Here is a 24,652-nt window from a genome sequence, read left to right on the forward strand (position 1 = left end):
TGCGTATATTAGAGTTGGGTATTGGCGTACGGGCGTTTTAGGACTTCATTTTGGTTTTGTAGACTTTGGAAGTACATACATGGTGGGAACAGTGTATTTTATTCTTAGATTTGTAGTTAGAACGGTTATACATATGGATTATTCAGTCATGTAGATATTAGTACGTACATGGACTAACTACCGTTTCCTTGATGGAATTGGAATAAATCAGTACGAAACATTAATATCGATACTACAACGGCATAGAAGATAATTACGGGCAGGAACTTTTCATTGGTAATTTTGTAATTTTCGTGTCCTTGACACTCTCGAAGGACCTATATTGGAAAAGATTATTTCTATAATTAGAGATACTGTCAATTCGAGTGATATTTCGTGATTAACGATTTAATTTATCAATAAGTACAACAAATGCAGCAGTAATATTGAGGTCCCCTTGCCCTTCAAGTATAATACGCTCTCACATATACTCTCGTAGAATTTCCTCTACCACCTTACTAAATCCCAGGCTTGAGGTACCGAGATAATCGCCTGACCGCTTGTTCCTAGTTTATCTATTCAATGGATAATGGGCGTTCGAGATTTTATTTGAAATATGATTTACTCTATGAGCTGATAGAGCTCCTACCTTTCGGCTGATTATTCGGCAGTTTCAGTCTATCTAAAATCGAATTGCAGTCCTCAGGGGAAGCCCATATATATACTACTGCGACTAAGTGGCTATTCTTAGGTCTAGTGTTGAGTTTGAATGACTGAAAGATTCACGAAAATAGTTACATATAGGGACGACGAGTCTTCAGATAATTGCCTTCTCTAGATTCTTTTAATAATACTATGACCTAGTGACGGGTACGAGACAAGTTATCTCCAGACCTTTAGCAAAACAAGACGAGATCGACCTGGGGGTTGACAAGACAAGATGAGACAATACCAGGTCATAGAGAGAGTCTAGACCTTTTATCTTCATTAATTAGCATAATTATACTACTTTCCCAGTCCCAGAGTCATGGAAAAATGTCTTGTTATAAGAGTATCGATAGTACACACAATGGAGATTCCGCTTTATATAGAGTTTCAAAACGTTAGTCACAAAATGTATGTCTGCAACATCAATATCTTTTTCAGTGCTCCGGACTATTCATGAACCGTCTGTAATTCCTGAACGGACCAGATAGAAAGAAAAAACTCTAGCGTGCATCTAGTTGCTATTTTACTTTCCCTAGTGTCTTTATAGAGGGTCTCGTGACACAGAGAAATTCCCACACTCGGCCGAGCGTCGTCATAACACATACGTAAACCAATTCATTCAAAAATCCTGATTCGGGAACCCGAGCCACTGCTACCATTTAAGGTTTCGTCAGGGTTTCCCGATGAGGATATATATCAGAATTTCCTAGAAAGGTAATCAGTTTATGATTTTGAAGGGTTCGTAGTATATGGTGTCACACTCGGCCGAACCAGTTGATGTCTTGGAAACAGCATAAAGCACATCGACTAGCAGAGTGTATTTGAGCGAGAAAGAGATGACGGCACGTGTAGCAAAGGAAAACAGTCGCACCAATAAGCCCCACAGTGCTTCTTTCACACTACTCGTATTTTCATTATGCGATAGTGGCCCAGTTCAAAAATGTCAGGAAGATACGAATACGCTAGTGACAACTTAGACATGTATTCCAACAGTCTCGTGCTATTTTGCTTACTTCGTCTAATCGGCTTCTAGTACTGTCTCACCGAATTTTCTTAAAACTTTTTCTCTCCCGTTAGAATCTTCCGATACGTCATGCGAGTTTCCACCCTGCAGACAACGTGCAACTTGTGTGTTGTACCTACTGTTGTCTTTCAAGAGTTCTAGAATGATTATCTATCAAAGGAAATGAACTAGGTACAGCGATTCACAGGCATTTGGCGAATACACCCATTTGGCGAATTTGTATGTAGCAACCAGCCAGCAACCAGTAAAACCTCGAGTTTGACTAAGATATCTTGATTCTTATTGGCCTTAATCCCTGTTCGCCAAATGGGTGTATTCGCCAAATGACTGTGAATCGCTGTACTGGACTATGTTGATTCTTCATGAACAGCTGAGAGAGAGAGGTCCGTGGTGTTGCGAACAACCACTCGTCATGTGGCGCTACTGCATTGATCTCTCGCCAATAGCTATATGATCCCTCACTATTGCATTATCCGGTCTTCTCGTCTCTTCACACCATTCGACATCCACTCCGGGTTTCACCGCGTTCACAACCCTCACTCGCTCGGCCGGTCGGTCTTCTCAAAGATGGGATGAGACTTCTCGAGCTCCCTCCAAAATCTATTCTCGCACAGTCTCACGGCATCATCTACCCCGACATGCCAAGGCCTTCGTTCGGTACCAAGCTGACGGGCCGTACCACAAGAATGCGGCTAGGATTCCCCTTCCTCAACCCCCTTAATTCGGGCCACAGATATCTCCGGTTATCGTTTTTTCTTGATTGCGCAGAGCAACTAACCTAGATACACATTGTGCAGAACCGAACGGCTTGAAGCTTCATCTCCACACGTACGGGAGAAGTGTTTAGGGAGGTTGAGTAGAGACAAAATTAACTGACTTTCGGCCGGCCGGCAGTGGTGCTCTCCTGTGTAGAGAGTACTGTACTCTGCTTTAGTTGATCTACTCTAGTTAGAGCAATTACCCTTTCTGTGCCACATTTCGTGGGAGTGCCGACTTTTCTATCCATCATACTCTAGATAGCTAGCCTGTCTCACCGGCGCAACATCAACGGGGGCCCAGACCTCTCCCTCGAAGCGGTGCCGAAAAAATTACATTGCATTTGAAAGCTTATGTGCCAATTATAAACGCACACCTTCTTGCTCTTCTGGTTGCCAAGACGACTGTTGCTACAAATAGCCGCCCGATAAGATCAATCGCTGATAACGACCCAGCACGCAATGGGTAAAGTCGCGGCTAAAATAGCGGTAGCTTATCCGGCGAGCCGACGCGCGGCAAAAATAGAGTGAGACAGCTGAATCGAAAACGAAATTTTTTTTCACTGGGTCGCAAAGTTGCCCGTGGGAAGGAAAGCAAATGTGATCTGGGAACTAATATATGATTATATCTCATGTATATATTGCAGAAATTTTACCCCGCATAGGTTTGCCCGAGGGTTGGGTTGGGTACTATGGGCCGCCGCTGCGCTTTCTGGAAAACGCTCATGCTCCCCAGAGGAAAAAAAGTAAAATAAAATAAACTTTCCCGAGAGGAAGAGGAAGTCGAGTCATGATTGGTGAATGGAGAGTTACACGCGACGCCTCCTTTAGCTGTCTCTCTCTGCCATGAGTAATCACCACCGACAAATACGCTAATCCAGCCAGCCACCGCTCTGCACTGCTCTAGTGTACTGGTTTATCTATTCTGCTCAGCTGTGCCGGTGGATCCTCGGTGGCTAGGCCAGCAGGAAAATAAAAGAAAAGAAATAAGGTTACAGTGATCCATGGGGGCCATCGAACCATCTTGCTCGCGAACCTCTCTCTTCTAGCTACCCTAGACCTATTCGGGAATACACTTACTCAAGGGAACGATGCAGGAATTAGGGGCCGGCTGGGCTCAACCAGTCAGCACTTAGAATCATGTATGTACTCTAGGTGGAGAGTATAAGTGGTATGCACTCTAGGTGGATGGTCGTCAGGGCCAGGCGTGTAGGCGCTCGTGGGGTCTGACTAGCGAGAGCGGAGAATAACGGCATTTCGTTATTTCGTTTGGGGAGATTCGGTAGAGCACGTCTGTGGGAAAGAAATCTTAGAAATGGATAGGTAATATTCACAGAGAAGAAGAAGAAGCTCATAATCGAAGGTTGGTGTGGTGGACCCGGCAGTGTGAATCGAGGATTGGATTCGACCCGTACCGTACCGTACATGATACCAGGTATCGATGCAGTCTAGTTTGCGTTTCTAGGTCGTGTAAAGGTAAATAGTAGCCAGCTGTTTCCTTCTCTGTCTTCTGTCCACCTACCATTGAGATTTAATTCTTGTTCGGTACCGTTTTACGCGGGAAGGTGTGTGTGGTGTGTGGTTGCCGTTCTACGCGTCACAACGACTCACTCGATATCTCTATCGACATGTACTCTAGTTGATGTAGTGTAAAAGGTGTTGCGCGACCACCCACCGTGCGCACGTCTAACCCTCATTCTTACTTGTGGAGTGATATATGGTGCAATACTGCGAGTGAGCACTGATACGGCCAGCTTGTACTCCACCCCCTACTAACAACTCGAAGACACCCTGATCCTTGCGCAGTGCCGAATTTCCCGCTATCTACATACTCTACCTAACTCTCTAGCGAGGGAGCTCGAGAGCAACTACGAATCTTGAAAATCAAGGAAGCCCGCGAGAATCATGAGCAGCTCGCATCTAACTATGGTGGGCAAGTGTTTATGCCCCAGACACGTGGTCTTTATAAATAATAAACCGTTTAGAGCATTAGGGGTAAAGAAAAGGGATGATCATACTACTAATTATCAATTCTTTTCCACTCTACTCGTAGCTAGCAGGAAAGCCAAGAGCCTCAGGAGTGATGGCTGGTGCAGTAGGTTGGTTTTAGTAGACGAGGCGACTAGGCTGTATTTGTCACGATCAGTAGAGACGTGTCTCAGCAGTTTGGCGCATTTAGAGTAGAGAGCTCGAGTGCTATTCCTTGACCTCTTGCAAGTTCCGAGACAGTCTCAGATATACGGACATCCAAGTAGATATTACAAAGGTAGCCTAGTAGATGACCGTTGCATCATGAAGAGGGGAAGAGCTAGATGGACTTTGGAAAGGAGCGCGGGGCTAGATAGGACGAGCTCGAGAGGTTTCGAGACTTGGACAATGCTTGTGTTGTCTTGGATTCACTGGGCGAGAAGAAGGGTGTATTTGTCAAATCTCGATCTTGGATCTCGAGATTTTGACTGGGAGAAAGACACATCTTTCCTGGAAGAGGTGTTTGGGCCGTTGTGGGTGTGCGCGTGCGGGGTGAGGGCTTGGAACATCATGAGAGAGTTCTAGAATTCTCGGGGCGGAGGATTCATGATGGTTTGTGGAATAGATCTTAACTGATCCTGAAACAAATCTCGGAGCTGATTATGGTCGCGACTCGTAGTGCCCCGAAGATAGTTTGCTATGATGAGGTTTTTAGTCGGCCATTTGATGATTGTCATTGCTCTCTTGTATCCGCGTGGTAACAGTGCTGTATCTCACGTTTCTGGCAGTTAATTCTTTCGTCTTGATAAAGTTTATTCATCATCATGAATATATATGGGTATCTAAGTATCTCACCGACAAAAGAAAGTAAACTATCATACAAATAAAACGAGCCATAACCCCAATTAAAATACAGCCCAGTAAACAAAGGAAACAAAGACACCTCCCAAATAATGTGTATTATACACCATGTAATATATAGGTTTTTTTTTACTCCGCCCTGGCTTTGGGACCATTAACTATCACAACTAGAGCCAGTCCAATTGTATACGATATGCCCATTACTGGTTCCTCCTCGGGCTTCCATTCCCCTCCCAGCCCACAAATCCACTGTTCCCACTGCCTTCACTTTCCCTATCACGTGTCCCGACCGTCCTCGTCTGAATGGTGATCTCCGTCGTCTTCCTGATGGCGCCGTCTTCACCTCCCGCATCCACATTCTTATCATCCACATTTGCCAGCTCAATATCACTACCGAAGGAGTCCGCGTCCGAGTGTGCTGTGACCCGAGACTGCATTTGGCCGCTGCGTAGCGTGTGTGGTTTGTCGTTGGTGAGGCGAGAAGGAGTACCGGTTGGGCCAGAGTTGCTGTACGAGGATCCGTAGGCGCGTCCACGATGACCGAGGAAGAGAACTCGAAGCTAGGATCCGGGATTAGTGTGACTCGAGGAGGAGAGGGTTCTGTAGAGGGTGATGCTTACGGTTGGAAGGGCGGAGATGATCATGGCGACATAGGTCTCGACATAACTGAGGTTGGAGATTCTGCGGACGGCTATTAGTTTTTTTTTCTTCGTTGCTTTGCTTGGTTTATGCAGGTCCACTTACAGGAAAATATCGGTTGTGTTGAGAATTGTGACAATACGGATGATGGAGACGATGATGACAACGAGACCCAGGAGAAAGACTCCTACAAGACCTAGCTTGACTTTCATGGGTTGATGAAGGTTCCGTAAGATGGGGAATGGGAGGATCATAACTATCAATTAAAGCATAATATTAGTATTTACTCAACTCCACCAGTTCAGCGCTCTCCCGCTGCAGGAAAACTCACTCAACACATCCGTCAGAACATTAACTGTGACCACAAAAGTGAAAACCGGATTATTTGTCTGAGGGGGACACTGATGTGCTGGGTCCGGATTCCACTGCCTCGAAATCGGCTGGCAATGCAGCGCATTTATAAAAATCGCAATGATTCCCATGATGAACACAATTCCTCCAGAGATGTTGATGAGGAGCTGCAGCTTCCCCAAGTTCTCCATGAGCCGGTGGTAGAAGACGAGGAGTTGAGCTTTGATCATCCAGAGGATCACGAGATAGAGCGTAGATCCTGTATACGAGTATTTCATGAACCGTACGATAGCATCCATATTGGTGCCCCAATCGGGGGCGTCGAATTCAAGCATCATCAGCGATGTGACAATGAGTTGCACGATAAGCATCAACATGGTAGCAATTGTAAGCTATGATTTTGTCAGTATGAGTCCGAATCGTGGGAATATTGCTATGGGATGGCTTACCCAGTCATCTTTGCCCCAACTATTATCACGACGAGAACGAACCCAGAGCCGAAGACCAACGAAAACACCCACAACTCCAAGTGATAGCCACCAGCCAATCTGTAGAGCATTCTTTGTTAACAAAAGGTCATCTGTAGTAAGGAGATAAGCGACGGGCATCATACCAAGTGATGTGTAGTTACCGACATGATGTTGTGCAGCAAAGTTAAAAGATGACCATGTAACGTTCCCTCCGGCGCTGACTGAAAGCAGTGTACAATTCTGTTGATCACGATCCTCGAATCAAGGCCCCACTTCACTATTGTAGAATAGGATGGGGGGGATGTGTACTTGTATTCGAAGGAAAATCGTCAACGTTGAATATACCGGCACTTAATAATCAACCAACGGCCACAAACTGGGTATAGTAAAGTGCTGCTGTCTGATTTGAGTTTTTTCTTTCCTATTTCCTTTTTCCCGTCTCTCATCCTCAGGAGACCCGAGTAGAGATAAAGCCTATGTATGTGTGATGGGGGCTAGGGGAGCTAAAATTTTGCTTTATTTCCAGGTTTGTTCTTTTTTATCTATGAAGCGGTACCTACTTTTACTTATTTTCTCCAGCGCTCGCCCAATCGGAATTTAGTTTATACGATGCCCGCAGGTGGTGTGTGGTGGAGGTGTGTGTTCCACTGCTTCATTTACGCAGTTGGTGACCGGGAAATGGGAACATGAATGGGATGGCTTGTCTTGTCTCGCCATCGATGAGCAGTAGACGATATTGTACTACTGTGAAGAACTAGCTGCGACATAAAGACCACCCAGTGCTAAGCATTTTACCAAGAAAATACAAGACGTACATTCAAGACAATGCAACAAGCAAGACACCGGGAGTAGGAAGAGAACGATTTCCCAGAGCTACTGTAGGTACTAGCTATTAGGTACTTCCATCTAGCCGTACCCCCCGGTGAAGTTGGCCCAAAGCCGAGATACGATACGCAACCCTTACTATACCTCATCTCCTTGTAATTCTATTTCTTCCTCCCTCTCTATCATACTGTATGAACTCCAGATGAAGCCTAGCCACGATTCCCAGTACAGTTCTGACACCTGCAGTACTGCAGAGATTAATGACTGCCACGGGCCAGTAAACGCCGACATTTGACCATGTCCTTGCCGAAGAGAGACGGCCTGTATATTGGCTTTCTCTCGATGCAGGTACTCCCTTGAATACGCCTCTTCGTCCGGTAACTCGGGAGTTTTGTGGGTGGTCCGAGGAAACCTGGGGGAGACGCTCTCACAGAGAACCCCCCGAGTTTTGTTATGGGGGTGGCTTGGCGGTGGTTGAGCTGGATTGGCCCAACATGAGCAAACGCGGAGTGATACAGTGTGAGGATGAAAATCACGCAAACAAAAAGTGGCCAGACTCTCTTATTCTGCTTCTTCATTAGGTTCCTTCGTTCATTGGTAATTATAATCGCTTACCCCAGAGCACCCCCAGATCAATTTCAGCCGCCTCAGCCAATATCACGCGTGAAAGCAAATAGATATTTTATGATTAAAAGGATGAAAAGGATTAAAAAGGAAAGAGGTCATTCTCACTCTTCATTGGTATATAAACTAGACCTATAATCCACTTTTCTTATTACGGCCTCGGGTGTTTTTTTTTGACCCTCGGATTGAGACTCACTCTCTCAGCAGCAGCAGCAGCAGAAACTCATCTCCCGTACATCTCATTTATAAAATTGGGCATCAAAACGATACCTACCTCTTCTGGATATCTAACTGTTAGTATTCGTGGACTCCTACAAACTCCCCGGCTTTGAGACGCGAACGCCATGCTCAGCATTCACTAGGACTAAGCTCAGCCCCTAATAACGGCATGTATCAGCATCAGGATTGAGTATATTTTGTCGCCCTCCTGCCCAGGGATGGGGGCGGGGAAAAACCAAAACATCGCTTTATTTATGCTGTCGCTCATGTTTCAGTTCGTTCGTCAGCATTGAGTTAAAGATCTTCTAAGCGGAATAATATTTATTGGTGGACGATCGTCGCAGACCACTCAAAGCCATGCTGTCGAAATGCCCTCTTCTCCAACCAAGGAAGAAGATTTTCTCTTCTCTACCCGCCCATAAGTAGGGGAATCTCGGAAAAACTCCATTAAGCCTAGACCAAGGTATTCTACTCTATTGAATACTCGCCGTCAGGATCGAATCAGGAAATTTCCTCCCTCATGGATAATAGGTACAGGAAGTGCTTTCACTATTGATAGGTTTGTTTATTAATTATTAATTAAGAACCGGTCTTTGCCCGATTGGTTCCCTGGTACAGTACTTAAAGAAAGTAGGAAGAGTAATAAAGTAGACAGGGAAGCTTCATCTGCAGCAAGGATAGGCAGCGGTCCGCCAGGGATATACCTCGGAGGGTATCCCTTGACCTGGTCCTCGATCATGGTGTTCAGCTACTTTCTGGGACCTCCAGAAGGTTACGACTGGGGTTCAAGAGCGTTTTCGGCTCACTCGGTAGAGAATAAGCACAAGACGCGAACGAATCAGTAGACACAGCTGTTTGCCACGAGACGATGATTTACGGGGAGGTAGCCAACGAGAAATGTGATCCGGGATTCCTCGAGACAGTGATAACCTGGGCTACGGAAGTTGCGCGGCCGATGAACAGAGTAGATAATAGGTTTCTACTAGGGGTGTATCTCGGTCCGTAGTCATGGTTCTACAGACTCCACATATTTTGCGTCAATATAATATAAAATCAGGCAGCATTCAGAAACATGTGTCTAAGATGATGATAAAGCACATACGCAATTCCAATTAATTGTCCCTCTGCATGAAGAAGAAGATAGGAGCTCTCTTTCTAGTTAAAACTCTTCTGCTACAGGATATCGATGGGACACCCATGGAGGGGAATGAAGAGATAGCGAATTTAGCCGCAGCTGACGCCAAAGCGCTCGAGCGTTCCTCATCATGCGATTAATTGTGAACATTGAATATGTAGAGCATGATGTGGCGAGCACATACGCCAATGACTCTAGCTGCGCAGATTAGCCACAGTGATCGAGCAAAAGGGAGGATAGAAGAGAGGAGAGCTGTGACAGAAGGAAGGAGTAAGAGAGAGGGCGAGATTGTGTTCTTGATCGTTATAGGATGGAGAGTACAAATGCGAATTCTCGAGGGGTCTATAATTTAATTAGGGTTGAACCGTGCAGCCGGAGAAGCCTCACCCGCCCCCCCCCCCCCCTCTACTCCACATGTGTCTAGCTGTAGGGAAGGCGGTGCGCCATGTAACTCTAGACGAACCATATCCCCACTGACTGAATCCACCATGCGAAACGGGCGCTTTGGAACTACTCGCCTAATATTTACCGATAGCAATTAATGGCGCGCACTAACCCGTGCTAACTGTGGTGGATATGGTGGTGGTGGGACGAGTGATCCTAATTAAAAAAGGGTGAATAACAAATTCCATATGGCATTCTATACAGGCTCGTATAAAACTGTGCTTATTGCCATACCATTGGAATCTTGGTTCATACTTCGATCTGTGTGCCACGTTTTTTAGACCTGATCAATTCAACACCCTCCATCTTCAGTACCACATACCCTCATACTCATTCGACCATAATCAATATTTGTGAAGATGAGTGTCTCGGTATCTTCTTCGACGCGCAAAACCAGATTACAGGTGGCTCTTGAAAACAAAAGAGTTATTGCATACTGTAAGTCATGTTCCAGCTAGAGAGTTCTTTGCCGTTGGTTACTAATACCAGGTTAAGGTCTGTATGTCTCTCTTGCTGCCATCACATATGGTTTCGATGGTGCTGTGAGCGGTTATCTTCTATCATTACCGGTGTTTGTACAACACTTTGGTTACAACTACAACGGCACTTTTGTCGTCCCTGCCATCCATCAATCCACATGGAACGGTGTAGTAGTAGCAGGTGGTGTTCTTGGTGCCTTCGTTGCTGGTCCTATTGGTAACCGGTAAGTCAACCAATCAGCGCGCCTAACTAGTGATCTACAGTTTACTAACGAAACTACTAGTCTCGGACGACGATACCTCTTCATCATTGGTAGTGTAATCTCAGCATGCGGAATTCTTGCCCAAGAACTTGCAGACGAATGGAGAGTCATGGCCGCCGGAAAGTTCATCAACTGTAAGTTTTGTAATCCTTACTACTGCTGTAATGCTAGAATATCCTAGCTAACGAATGATGCAGACATCGCCATGTCCATGTACGCTGTTGGAGCTCCGACATACATTTCCGAGATCTGCCCAGTGGAGCTTCGTGGTATCGCTCTCACATTCTTCAACTTCTTCACCCTGATTGGTCAATTCATCTGCTCTTGCGTTATGCAAGGTACGATGAAGCGCACCGATGCCTTGTCCTTCCGTATTCCTATCATCGTGCAGTACGGTGTTCCATTGATTCTCTTCGTCGGCACCTGGTTCATTCCCGAGACTCCCTACTGGCACGCCGAGAAGGGTCAGAACGACGCTGCCAAGGCTTCATTGGAGAGATTGCACGGAGGAAAGGTTGATTTCGAGGAGCGCTTCAGAGACATCCAGTCTGAGATCGAGCATAACCAGAAGGCCTCTACTGTCAAGTTCATCGACTGTTTCAAGGGCTCAAACTTGAGACGTACAATCATCGCCGCAGGTATTCTCAGTGGACAGCAGCTTGTTGGTGTAGCTTTCGTTTTTGGATACACCACATACTTCTTCATCCTCTCCGGAATTGCCACTGCCCAGGCTTTTACCATCACTGCTATCATGTTCGCCTTGCAGGTTGTTGCAAACATGTGCTCTTGGTATTCTATTGACCGCTTCGGACGTCGTTTCCTTCTCCTTGTTGGAACTAGCATCATGTTTGTGTCCCTTTACATCATTGGTGGAGTCGGCACCAACCCGCTGTACACCACCGGACACTTCCCCAAGGTCGTTGTCTCATTCATGGTTATCTTCTCGGTCTTCTACCAGCTGTCTCTCGGATCAGTCGGATGGACAGTGGCGTCAGAGGTCAGTTCATCTGTGAACCGTGCCTCCACTCAGGCCATTGCCGTCTTCTGGAGTACCATTTTCGGTTTCGTTATCTCCTTCACTATCCCGTACCTTATCAACCCCGATGAGGCCAACCTTGGACCAAAGGTCGGATTTATCTATGGATCCTTCACTTTGATCGTCTTGGCATTCATCTGGTTCTGCGTGCCAGAGATGAAGGGCAGAAGCTACGAGGAGCTTGATTACATGTTCCGAAATGGAATCCCAACCAGGGCATTTGAGAGTATGTTCACCCTCCCAATCTTTTTATACTCGTTCCCTTTACTGACTTAAACCTATAGATTTCAAAGTGCCTGCTGGTGAGATCACGGAGATTGGAAGCGCGCATCTGTCAAATGAGAAGCACAGATCTTCACCAGATGTTGCGGAGGTTGCCGTATAAGGTGTTGCTTTGAGTGCATTTTCTTTCAATTTCTTTTTCCATGAGCGGCTTCTTGTTCAGCGGTTAGTCAAAAACCTAGAATTTGAGTTAGACGTTAGTTATGAATGCTTGTAATAGAGATTTCCACAAAATCTTGTCTTGTAAATGAACCCCAATTAGTAAATATAAGTTTGCTGTCCAAATCAAAACTAGTACATGTCTGCCCCAATGATTAGCAATATGCCAGCACAAATGTTAATATGCACGTTCTACTGGCCAGCTCGAGAAATTGAATGTCATAATGTCTCTTAAATGACGCCTGCATGTATTTGGCTTAGATATTAAAGCACACTTGCGTGATATTACTTGCAGTCTAAAGCTCAAGATCGGCTGGAAAGACATCCGAACATCCCACATGCCATTTAACCTATCGATAACTGTTAGCGAACAGGCATTGACATGACCCGTCCCGTGGGTAAACAAACATGTGGCTTCATGCAAAACGCGGAAGTAAAGGGAAGCCCACATGTAGCTTCGTATAAGAAGCCCCCGTCTGTCCGGGCCCCTGATGTGTAGATGACACAAACGTTCCTTACCTTACATACCTGACAGGTTTCCTTCTTCCTTGCTATAGATAACCCTTATAATCATCTTATTTTTATTTTTTCTCAAGAGACAATGGCGATCGATACGCAAGTCCTACTATCGCAGTTGACGCTGGAGGAGAAGATCTCCCTTCTTGCCGGGGGTTCAACATGGCGCACCGCACCAATCCCCCGTCTTGGGATTCCTTCCATTAAGGTACCCCTTCTCCCTCCGCACTTCTGTTTCCCCACTACGGACTCACAAGGCCAATTAGGTGACCGATGGGCCCTCTGGCGCTCGCGGCGAAACGTTTGTGAGCGGGGCAAAATCCTCATTCATACCCTGTTCCACGCTGCTCGCTGCCACATTCGACAGAGCGGCCGTTGAAATGGTGGGGCAGCTGCTGGGTGATGAAACAGTTGCGAAAGGATGTCAAGTCTTATTGGCGCCAACGGTTTGCCTACAGAGATCGCCGCTGGGGGGACGGAACTTTGAGGCATTCTCAGAGGATCCATGGTTGACGGGGATACTGGGGGGAGCGTATGTGAGGGGTCTGCAGAGCAAAGGTGAGAATTATGGGCCTATATGCATGTGATATAGCTGTGCTGACAGTAATGGATTAGGGGTGTCTGCGACGTTGAAGCATTATGCTTGTAATGAGCAGGAAACTCGCCGGTTCAACGTCGATGTGCAAATCTCTGAGAAGGCGCTACGAGAGACGTATCTTCTCCCCTTCCAGATGATTGTGGAGGCCGAGAGCCCCAGAGCTTTCATGTCAAGCTATAATAAGGTGAATGGAGTTCATTGCGATATGAACGAGTTTCTCCTTAAGAAAGTGCTCCGTGAGGAATGGGGCTACAAGGGCATTGTTATGTCTGATTTCGGAGGCACAAACTCTGTCGTCGAGAGTTTACGCGCCGGCCTAGACCTGGAGATGCCAGGGCCTCCGACAAGGCGGAGGGGACTCCTACCTGCAATAGAGGGGGGAGAGATTGCAGAGAGTGAGCTTGATATCCCTGTCTTGAGAATCTTGGAAATGATCAAGAGCTCAGGAAGGTTTGAGAACCCAGAAGAGCGGCCTGAAGAGGGAGCAGACTCACCAGAAGCTAGAAGCCTGTTGAGGAGAGTTGCAGCAGAGGGTACCGTGCTCTTGAAGAACAGGGAAAGAGCGCTGCCGCTCGATCCTGTGAGGTTAAATAAGATTGCAGTAATCGGAAGATTAGCAAAGAACCCTACCGCTGGTGGAGGTGGAAGTGCAACATTGAATCCTCACCATTTGTCTAATCCGTTTGATGCCATCAGCGATGTCGTCAAAGACTTTGGCGCTGAGGTTCACTACGCAGAAGGGCCAACACTCCACAAGTTCCTCCCAATGATTACCGACGGCACACTTCTAGCAGAGGATGGCGTCACCCCTGGTGTCACAATCAGATACTGGATAGAGGAACATCAAGACTTCAGCGGCAAGCCTTTAGAAACGGGCACAATCCCTGGAACTTTCGTCATGATGTTCGGCCAAGAGCCCGCTGTTATCCGTGGGACGCAATTTGCATTCCGCGTCACGGGAACCCTGACTCCAAAAACCACCGGAAACCACGAGCTTTCGCTTTGCAACATTGGTGGCTCGAGATTGTACATCAACGATCAGCTTGTGCTCGACAACTGGGAGTGGAAGGAGCGATCAGAGGCTTTCTTTACCTTTGGTTCGAAGGAGAAGAGGACCAGCGTACAGCTTGAAGCCGGAGTCTCATACCAGCTCCGTGTTGACAGTGTTGCATTCCCACCCCAGCGGAATGATGAGCATAACACTTGCTTTGATAATCAGGCTGGGACACGGATAGGGTACCTTGAGGAGATAAAGGTGGATAAGATAAAGGAAGCACAGGAGATTGCCCGTGGATGTGATGTTGCAGTGTTGGTGGTTGGGATGACGGATGAGTGGGAGTCAGAGGTAAGAAGACAGAGTAGAGTGTCCCTCACAAAAATCGGGAGCTGACATCGTCTTAGGGCCACGACAGAGAAACTCTGGCACTTCCAGGTGGCCAAGACGCGATGATCAAGGCAGTTGCCGCAGTCACAAAGACAATCGTCGTCAACCAATCTGGCGCCCCCATCTCCATGCCCTGGCTGGACGATGTCGATGCGGTTATCCAGGCCTGGTACCAAGGCCAAGAGAACGGCTTTGCAATTGCAGATGTACTTTTTGGCGTGGTCAACCCATGCGGAAAGCTACCCATCACGTTCCCAAGACTACTGGAGGACGCACCTTGCCATAAGAATTTCCCCTTTTCCGGAGAGGATGTCGTGAGATATGAGGAGGGAACAAAAGTCGGGTATAAACACTATAGCTCCGACCTTGTCAAGCCGCTATTCGAGTTTGGATTCGGCTTAAGCTACACCTCATTCAAGATCGAAATGGTATCGGGAGAGACTCTTCGGCATACTACAAGAACACCGGCGCGTATATCGTGTAAGGTAAAGAACACCGGAAGTGTAAGAGGAAAAGAGGTCGTCCAGGTCTATATCGTTCCTCCAGGAAGGTTTCTCCGACCGATGGCCCGGCAGCTGGCTGGCTTTGCGAAAGTTGATCTTGCGCCCGGAGAGGCGAAGATAGTAAGTTTCGAGCTCGACAAATACTCTCTTGGATCTTTTGACGAGGCGCGTGGAAAGTGGGTGGCGAAGAAGGGGGCACGTTACACTGTTGGTGTCGGAGCATCTTCCCTTAATGTTCCTGGTATTGTGGATTTAATTCTTGACGAGAGTATGGAGTGGTTATAAATGTATTTTGATAGTTGTACAGAGGACTAGAATAGATTCCGGAAATCGATTGGACTTAATTATTATTTGTCGAGTGATAACCTGTGAAGCGAGTGATATTCTGTGAACATTGTATAATAACCAACTCTCGAGAACGAAGTTTTCTCTGGAGATAATATGTAAGTTGTTCAGTACTATAGAGTGTAGAGGAGAGAAGAATACGGAGCACTTGGTAATTCAAGTGGACACGACGACCGCATGGTGAATGACTCATATGGGTCAAGAGGGCGAATGAGAGAATACCAATCATCACCAATTAACGATTGTGCCTTTCCATTACCCCTCATTCAATACAAAAGGCCATTCTATACTAGAATATAAAGCTCGCCCTTAACCATACCCTGAGTTGATCAAAAGACCTCTTCGACTCCTGACCGCTTAAGCAGATACAATTCCAGAAAACTGTTCTAGCTGTAGGTCTCTTTTCAAAGCTTAGCCATCAGGGTCCTAAAATCTCAATATCCCCAATGAATCCGTTACGCATCCATTCACTCGTTGGCTAAGCCCGCTATATAATGCACTATGGGCCTTGTATCTTCTATACATGACATCACCCCCCCACCATTGACAAAAAACATCTACTCAGCTCTGACAAGTCTCGAATCTGTTAACGCAGCTATCACAGCCAATCACAAGCAACCTCTCCACCAGTTCATTCTACCCACAAGCTTTCCTTACCCCATCCACCCCCCACCACCACACAAAACCAATCTCGACACCCCACCCCCACCTCCCCCACCATGGCCACCATGAACACCTTCCTCATGCAACGCACCTGCCTCACACAGCGTCTCCGCACCCTGCACCAATGCGAAGTAGTCCTCATGCGCGACATCGTCAAAGCCAACACCTCCTTCCTGCGCGCGCGGGCCCGCGGCATCCACAGCGTCACAACCATCATCCGCAACGGCGAGAGCCTCCACGCCGAGTACAACACCCTCATGAAGCAGATCGAGGCCATCGTGTATGAGCTCACCGTGCTCGAGTTGGAGATGATGGACCATGATTTGGCGCACTTTGTCGTGCTAGATGACGACCAGAGTGGTGGGAAGGCGGCGAGGAGTGATCCGGAGATTTATAGGGCGGGGCCTGCGTCGGCGTAGCTGGTCTAGCCTTGGAGGAGTACAGCTGCTGGGTTTTGTTAGGGCGTTGGGGGTGGGAGTTAGGACAGAGTGCTGGTGGGGGCTAATGGGTAGATGCTGGGTCATCTATGGCGACGTTGATACTATTTACTGCTTGCGGGTTTAGTATGGTATCTGGTGGGCCCTTTCTCTTGATTCTGCTATTTCGATGAGAGCTTACAGCTTGCTGCTATTTTCGTTTTTTTTTTTTAAACTCTAATTCTAATGTTGAAATATGTGCTTGGGTTGCAATTGGGCGTTTGGTAATTAAAAGAACGACAATGGGGTTCCCAATGGGTGGGACATGGGAAATTTCGGGGTATAATTTGTTAATAATAGAAATAATTGCCTACAATCACGGTGTCTTAAGGTGCTTCTTCGAAAATTTATATGATCACTTTCAAGGGTGAAATGAGTCATAATATGCAACATATTCAAAGCACTTTTTACTGCATCGAAAGCATTTCTGAAACGTCTCAGCTAATAAAGTCTTCAATTTTATTTCTCATATATCTCAATTTCTCTTTTTCACGGCCATCAAAACCCTCCGAATCCAATCAACAATTGCAACAACCCTAACCCACGATTCCAGTTCCTGCATACGCCGCGACAATCGCCGGAACACTCGCCGCAGCATCCATACTAAACAACCACTATCAGCACCGCCGAAAAAATACAAAACAAAACTAGAAGCAGGTGGAACTCACGTGTAAGTATACGGCGGCGTCAAGCTCCCAGTCTGAGTGATTCTCGTGGTCGAATCTGTGAACACGTTGTTCCTCTGGACGGCATACCCTTCATCGTCAGAGTCAAGGTCGGTGACAATGGCAAGCTGGACGCTGTTGAAGTTGTTGTTCTCGACGAGGACTTGGGCGCCCATGCGGGAGTTGATGCCGGAGGTCGGGCAGTCCTCGAAGTAGGAGCTTGGTCATAGTGTTAGAGCGGTCTTGGAATAGAGTGGTGGGACTTGGAGGTACCTGTAGATGTGGCCGGTTCCGAAACGGAGAGAGGGGAGACGAGAGTTGATGTTGATCCAGGAGTTGTGGTGGTAAGTTACCTGCATAGAATTTAGGTTCTGCTAGACGGGAAAGAGGTTATATTGAGTCAAACCTTGAGATAACCGGTGTCTATAATAGGTCAGTAAGCATGAGGACATAAAGTATTGATATATGGGATGTCTTAATCGTACCTTCACTAGCATTGCTGTCAGAGTGTCCAACCAACGATCCCTTCCAGTGGTCATGGAACTTGTTCCACGAGACAGTGACCAAGTTTGATGCGTGGGTGATATCCAACAAACCATCATAACTGCACCATACTATATCAGCACCGTTCACAGCCCATCACTCACCTCCCCCAAGATCACAAGGGAACCTACTCATCCTTTCCACCCGTCAATCCCACCGTCGAGAAATCACAATGATCGATCCAGACATTCGTGGCCCCGTCCAAGGCCACCAAGTCACCACTTGCAGGCGGGATCTTAAACACCATGTTCCTGATGATAACATTATCGGCATCCTTGATCCTGAACCCACCGTTAGTAAGCCCACTGTTGCTTCCAACTCCCAAAATCGTCTTTGTGCTCTCAATGTCGATGATGCCGCAGCCGCTAAGAAGGCCGGAGACCTTGATCACTTTAGCGCCAGAGGCGGCGACGGCGGATTCGAGGGCAGAGCAGCTGGTGACGGTTGTGGCTGCGGCAGAGCCACCACCGGTTGCGGCACGACCGTATCCAACGACTATAGAGAGTTAGAAAGGCCAAGTTGGTCTATGGAGGAGGGGGTTAACTTACGCTCGTCGACTTTTGCGGTGCCAGTCCCGGCAGCAGCTGCGGTGGTGCTGGTGGTCGAGGTGGCGAGAGTGGTGGTCCTGGTGGTAGTCGTGGTTCCAGCAGCAGCGGTGCTTGATGTGGTACCAGCGGCCGCAGTGGTGGAGGCAGTGCCCTATATATGAGCACTTGATTAGATGATTAATATCTCTATCGGAGACTTTCTTGAGCTTACTGCGACACATTGACTGTACCACTCATTGGAGTATCTGTTCCCAACCAGTCAGCTTCAATATCAAATCTGTGATCAGCTCACGAGGAGACATACTGGCAGTAGAACCCGCTAACACAGGTAGTTGCTCCAGTCCAGCTTGCCTTGAAGTCCATTTTTAGCAAGTTGGCCGAATGAGAAGATGGGGAAAGAACATACTCCACCGCACTGGCCATAGGCAGTCTGTTGAGCATTGGCAGAGGACATGAGTGCCAAAACGGCAGCTGGAAGAATAAAGTTTCTCATGGTTGCTATGGTGCTCGAGTTCTGTTTGGAATGCTGAGAGATCGATGGTGATGATGCTCGAATTGAAGAGCTCAGAGGCTTCTCTTATACAAAACATCTCAGTCCTCAACCCCACAAATTCTCTTTGATGCCCAGAGAAATCCCACGAAGCTCGGGGATAAAAAGACGCGATTCTGCGAGCTGAAAACAATAAAGAAGCTCTGTACGCCCCTGCCAAGTCAAATCCCAGGGCCCGTCGGTCCGGGCTCAAATGCATAATTGATACTAGGCTGCATAGCGTCTGATCGGAGGTCGGGGTGTAATAAAGCGGCCTCGGAGATATATATTGGACTGCCCTCTAATTTAAATCCATCGGCGGGTGCTACTCCGTTATTTGACTTGGCGTGGGGAAACGATTTATTTTGCATGCCCAAGACTTTTCCCCACGTTTGGCCCGGAGCGTTCGGAAAATTTCACGGAGCACGACGTTGAAATAAGAAGTGACATATGCACGCAACGTAAAGCATCCCCGAAAGAGGATGGGGTGTGCGATGTTACCATGGCCAAGGCCTCGGTATCTTATTGAGCGAGGATGAGGGAATAAGTATTTCGCGTATTCGTGTGTTACACTCGAGGTGGGTATATCGATACGAGAGAGTACATACGAAAAATACAATATCTACTCACCTCAACACTCAAAATACGGTGGCGAGATATAAGATTGAGGGTTCGGTCAGCGGAGCATTATGAAACCGAGAAACATCCGCGTCAGACGTAAATTAGCCAAGTCGTTGGAGACTGAATGGATGATATCTTTAATTGAGCGTGTTTAAAGGACATCGGTGTTTTATCCGCTTTGTATCACGAGGCAAAAAACCTAAGCGATGGCTTGGTGATAAGACCTCAGGAGACATCTCCGAGCCTATTGAAATCGATACTGCACGTTCTTAGAACCACAAGGGACTGTTGCTCGCGGGCGAAAACGGTGTAATGATTAAGCATCTATCACGAGTTGTTTTCCTCTGATGGTTTTATAAGAATCGTCTCGTTATGTGACTGTCCTGTAGTTAAGTGATCGATATTATACTAAAACTTCACCACTTGCCCAGAATTGAGAACTAGGCTTTGGAATCTAGAGAAATTCAAACCTTGTCCGATACTTGGCTTCACCATCCAATAGCTGTTCTTACACCATAAAATTCATAATTACATTAGTCACTGGTGATATCATAATCATCCCTGTGTAACATGATAATCCTATATTATTGGATAAGAGTTCATTACTGGGCCAGGCAGTCTATTCACGCTGTCAAAAGGAGGTTCGAATGACTAAGTCCAATCAGAAACCTGCACAAATAATGATTGCCAAGGCCGAGTGATATCACATGTCTAAACACTAGTATTTAAGGCCCGTCTGTCTCTTCTTCTCGTAACCATAACAACGGAGATTATCTTGGGCTCTAAATAATTTACTTTTCCCAAGCTAGTTTGGGGACACGTCACGAATCTTGGTCGTCTGATGTCATCCAAAGTTTATTTTATTACAACGTCACTCGTTATAAGAACCAATCTCACTCCACCTTCACCTCCAATCTCCACTACAACAACCCGAATTTATATGTTGCCTCCCAGTTATAATCATCACCTGGCCCATAAAACTGGTTCCGTCCCCATTCAGGGCTGCATCAACCTGTTAGTATACCCCGATTCTGAAATGCCACAAGGAAGACTTACTGATTGATGCCATCATTCCAATCCTGTGCCTCCAATGCCACGCATCCTCCGCTCTTGATCAAACCATTTCCAGCTGCTCCTTCTCCACCCTGGGTACTCTTAATCGGCGTCGTCCCTGGCATCCAATAGCACGAATACAGCTGCACCGCTGCCTGGCCCGTGTAGATCTCCATCTTAATCCCGCTCCAGTCGCTCGACAGAGTCGCCACAGGCTTGGCTATTCTTGGGCTCTTATCCACCAGCCAGCAGTTGTTGTAACCCTCGCATCCTGAGCCAGTACCACAGTTACCCACCCACCCGGGGGTGAGGAGGTTGGTTCCTAGCTGCTTTGGTGCCGACCAGAAGTCATTGATATCGCCCTGCGGGATTGTGGTGATCTCACCAGTCGGCACCATGTTTGGGTCCGGTGCGAGGAGACGCTTGCTGTACGGTGTGTAGTATGTGTGGTTCCAGATCAGATCGGTTTCCGGGTTTGCGAAGGCGTCGAGGTTCCAGTATGTGTGTTGAGTCAACATCAATGCTACCTCCAACACACATGTCAGCAACTCCTTTTATAATTCACAACCTTCGAGCAAAAGGGAGCTCACGAGTCCTCGCCTCCGGCGACAGAGCATGGATCTTAATCTTCCACGTCTTCTCCGTCAACGTATACGTGACATTTGCATCGATGCTGCCGGGCATACCCGTACTGAATGCCGGATCATGGATCCCAAAAGTGATGCTGTTGTCGCTCACAGCGACCACCTCGAATGTACGATTACCCCATCCGTTGGGGCCAGAGTGTAGGGTGTTGCTTCCGTCGTTCTGCGGCGTGTGGTAGGTTACGCCGTCAAGTGTGAACTGGGCATTACCGATACGGTTGGCATAGCGTCCCGGTATAGCGCCCATATGTGTACCTGGGTCTGCGGAGTAGTTGCTGGGTGAGTCGTGGCCGAGGATAATGTCTCGTTCGATGCCATTTTTATCGAGGACGAAGAGGTTTGTGATGGCTGCGGCGAAGGGGATAAACTAGTTCTTTTGTCAGTCAAACAATTAAAGGATCGGGGGCGTTACTAATCAAGCAGAGTACTAACCTGTGCCCTAATTCCAGGTGCACTGATAGTATACTTGCCATCCGCACCCGGGGGTGGAACCGCCGCTGCAGAAAGTGAGGCCGATAGCCCAAGTATCAGGAGTGAGATGCTCTTCATTTCTGCCAAATTTACCAAAGGTGCAAAATCCAGACAAGACCTTCACAATGAGGAAATCAACGGGTTCAAATACTCATTCTGCACCCCAGCTTACCAGAAGCTCAGACAGCTACCACGTCGGCGCTGCAGATAATACTGATCACAGATACATCATTGGCACCGATCCTGTACCTTGCAACTACCTAAAGAAGGTGGTACCAACGCTGCTCCCTCCCGACAACCCCGACGCCACCAGGGGTAAATATATTAGAGCGGGGTAGAAAGTCCGGGGCAAGCATATAGGGCAGATCATCCCCCCTCGTGTCCAGCCCTGTTGCGATTGCTTTCGGCCCCCTTTCGACTGGGTATCTTGAGGAATGAAATTGCAGCTGCAGAGAAGGACCTGCTTATGAACGGTTATAAATCTGCTCATGAACGGGTTTCCCGGGAGGTGATCGGGCGATTGTAACGAGTCGTACGCTTGATCCAACGGAATGCTGTGAAGAATATAATCAAGTTGCGGGAAAGGAGACATATTTCGCCGAATATTGGCGGACGTCGGACCGGGAAAGCGCTGGCCCCCGACTTGAAGGAGTAGTGTAACTGAATTCGTCCCTCAGTATAGTACTGGAGTGACTTCATTAAGCAGATATAGCGAAGCCTTTCGGCATCACGGCACCCAATCGCTTGATAGATAAGCTTAAGTTGAGGGAGTATAAGGTTATCGATACCTGATATAATGTCAATATATATATATATTAGACGAGCTTCAAACATCACAAAATCGAACATCTCGCTAAAAAACTACCACCTCCAAGGTTCCAGGGTATATAAACCAAGCCATGCGACCGTCGGGCGTTTGATGATAAATGAGATATTGCTGAGCTTTAAGGTGTCGTTTCCAACAAATATGGCCCTTAATCACCAGTCAATAATTAGGCCATCAGATAACACAAGTGCCATGCCAGGCTTGACAGAGCTAGAAAAGCGTACGGTGTTTGAGCCAACATGAAATAGAGCCGACAAAGACCGATAAAGACCGATGAATGTGCATGGAAGGGACATGACGTTGTATAAAATCCCATGTGGTTTGAGGGTAGGTTGTTTGGTACGGAGGAGGAGCGGAGCGGCGCGCAGTGTCAAAGTGACAAAGCCACGCTAGGCGCCACCAAGCATCACCCGCTGGATGGACAACCTCCAAAACAAGTCCTGAGAAACTTTGCGAGGTCGTTGTTACTAAGAATTCTCGGGTTTAATTAATGCGTGAGTACATATGTGACTCTCAATATCGAGACCTTACTATATATAAAGAAACAAAGCACATATATTGATGCCATGCCGGTGTTCTTTTGACTCGACGGTCCGAGTGCTAATCTGTGGTTACAGAAGTAACGTTGTCTTCCGGCGTGCTTGAGCTGAACACGATCAAAAGCTAAAGTCGAACTGACTCGACTATAAACCACCCTGCCTTGGTTATTCCCGCAATTACTTAGGTCTAATAAACTAGAATTACGTACGTACTCCGATCATAATCTCTGCACTAAATTTATATCCGCTTGTGACGACCCAAGGGTGAATCGAGAGCCGAATCCGAGCCTATACCCCCATATTGTACGGTGGTATACGTAGTTAACGTTTAACTGATCAATTTTCACATTAACTGGCCCGCCGTCTATCCAACGAGGAAATAGGAGGTTTTGCGATATTTCCGTTTCCATATCTTAGCCTGTCGTAATGGAATCCCTTCAGAACGTAAGAATCGTTAACTAAATGTACATAGTATTAAACGTCGCTCATCTCGCAGTTCCACTATTACATACCACCTGGTTCGATACTTGATGTACTATGGAGCTACATGTAGTATGGAGCTAGTAAAACAAGCTAGCCCCGCTGGGGACAGACCGAATAAACCCTATTATTGTCCGTGCATGGGCACCAGTATACCCCTAGCACATTAACATATAACCGAGCTGTATCTGCAAGCTCTGGTGGTGCAGTCGGTTAGCATATCCAAAATAAGCCTGTAGAAGAAAATGCTGTGAGGAGGACTTGGGTTCAAATCCCAACTAGAGCATCAATCATTTTTTTTTTCTTGCCTAGCGGGAGCCGCTTCTGATAGCATGCGTATATGCATTTATACACATAACGAACGCTTACATCTCAAAAGCAAGGTCTCAATCTCAGCACGTAATCAGGTAAACTACTATATTCACCAGATCTATGCAAAGATATGGGATCCGGAATTAAACCTCTGCTGATTCATAAAAAACAACGGTTGTTTAATTAAGGAGAGATGACGGACACGGAGTGAATACATACGAACAAGGGTTCTTGATATGACAAGGAACAGCCAAGCTACCAAAGCGATCCTTCACATCATTTATGGTGCGCACACTCTTAAAGGTGAAATGGTGGCACACGGAAGTGGAACAATTGTGGCTTCAATAGCTATATAGGGCCTCATGGGCCAATAAGAGGACCCATTTCTAGGCATTTTGCTGCCTCACTGCCACGGATCAGTCAGGTTTGCTTTTTGGGGGGTATAAATGGGTATAATACGGTTCCACTTTGTTCAGTCTTGGCGCATTTTACATACAAAAATACACAATTTCAACCTCTAATAACTTTCCAACCCAGACAAATATCAAAATTCTACTAAAATAGAACCAAAACCCATCACCCGAACCAGAGTTCTATTTATCGCTTTTCTTTTACCATTTTTCGTTGCAAAGTTATCAGCCATTGACATTTCGTCGCGATCCGACAGCTTTAAGCGTGGGCGCACCATATATTTGTCCAAAAGCCCCTGATGCTC

The 24,652-nt window shown here is 46.9% G+C and overlaps 6 protein-coding genes across 6 annotated transcripts; 3 read left to right on the forward strand and 3 right to left on the reverse strand.

Annotated features, from left to right (window-relative positions):
* Positions 1–5,495: 5,495 nt before the first annotated feature.
* LAJ45_09661 (uncharacterized protein) lies at positions 5,496–6,922 on the reverse strand (the record flags this gene model as incomplete). Its single annotated transcript, XM_046119201.1, has 6 exons — positions 5,496–5,855; positions 5,916–5,976; positions 6,040–6,190; positions 6,266–6,677; positions 6,735–6,833; positions 6,899–6,922. 6 exons carry the CDS (start codon positions 6,920–6,922, stop codon positions 5,496–5,498), a joined length of 1,107 nt encoding a protein of 368 aa, XP_045967523.1.
* A 3,439-nt stretch (positions 6,923–10,361) lies between these two features.
* Positions 10,362–12,165, forward strand: LAJ45_09662 (uncharacterized protein; the record flags this gene model as incomplete). Its single annotated transcript, XM_046119202.1, has 5 exons — positions 10,362–10,440; positions 10,498–10,705; positions 10,766–10,878; positions 10,942–12,006; positions 12,065–12,165. The coding sequence occupies 5 exons, from the start codon at positions 10,362–10,364 to the stop codon at positions 12,163–12,165; spliced, it is 1,566 nt and encodes a 521-aa protein (XP_045967524.1).
* Positions 12,166–12,822: 657 nt separating this feature from the next.
* Positions 12,823–15,507, forward strand: LAJ45_09663 (uncharacterized protein; the record flags this gene model as incomplete). Its single annotated transcript, XM_046119203.1, has 4 exons — positions 12,823–12,945; positions 13,004–13,295; positions 13,353–14,680; positions 14,737–15,507. 4 exons carry the CDS (start codon positions 12,823–12,825, stop codon positions 15,505–15,507), a joined length of 2,514 nt encoding a protein of 837 aa, XP_045967525.1.
* A 779-nt stretch (positions 15,508–16,286) lies between these two features.
* LAJ45_09664 (uncharacterized protein) lies at positions 16,287–16,649 on the forward strand (the record flags this gene model as incomplete). The annotated part of the gene is made up of 1 exon (XM_046119204.1): positions 16,287–16,649. One exon carries the CDS (start codon positions 16,287–16,289, stop codon positions 16,647–16,649), a length of 363 nt encoding a protein of 120 aa, XP_045967526.1.
* A 593-nt stretch (positions 16,650–17,242) lies between these two features.
* LAJ45_09665 (uncharacterized protein) lies at positions 17,243–18,955 on the reverse strand (the record flags this gene model as incomplete). Its single annotated transcript, XM_046119205.1, has 10 exons — positions 17,243–17,309; positions 17,375–17,590; positions 17,645–17,724; positions 17,778–17,794; positions 17,857–17,975; positions 18,046–18,409; positions 18,463–18,613; positions 18,674–18,707; positions 18,767–18,813; positions 18,869–18,955. 10 exons carry the CDS (start codon positions 18,953–18,955, stop codon positions 17,243–17,245), a joined length of 1,182 nt encoding a protein of 393 aa, XP_045967527.1.
* Positions 18,956–20,532: 1,577 nt separating this feature from the next.
* On the reverse strand, positions 20,533–21,858 carry LAJ45_09666 (uncharacterized protein; the record flags this gene model as incomplete). The annotated part of the gene is made up of 4 exons (XM_046119206.1): positions 20,533–20,614; positions 20,669–21,188; positions 21,256–21,676; positions 21,742–21,858. 4 exons carry the CDS (start codon positions 21,856–21,858, stop codon positions 20,533–20,535), a joined length of 1,140 nt encoding a protein of 379 aa, XP_045967528.1.
* Between the last annotated feature and the right edge of the window lie 2,794 nt (positions 21,859–24,652).

This window comes from Morchella importuna (genome assembly GCF_003444635.1).
Source record: "Morchella importuna strain M04M26 chromosome Unknown Morimp01GS038, whole genome shotgun sequence".
NCBI lineage: Eukaryota > Fungi > Ascomycota > Pezizomycetes > Pezizales > Morchellaceae > Morchella > Morchella importuna.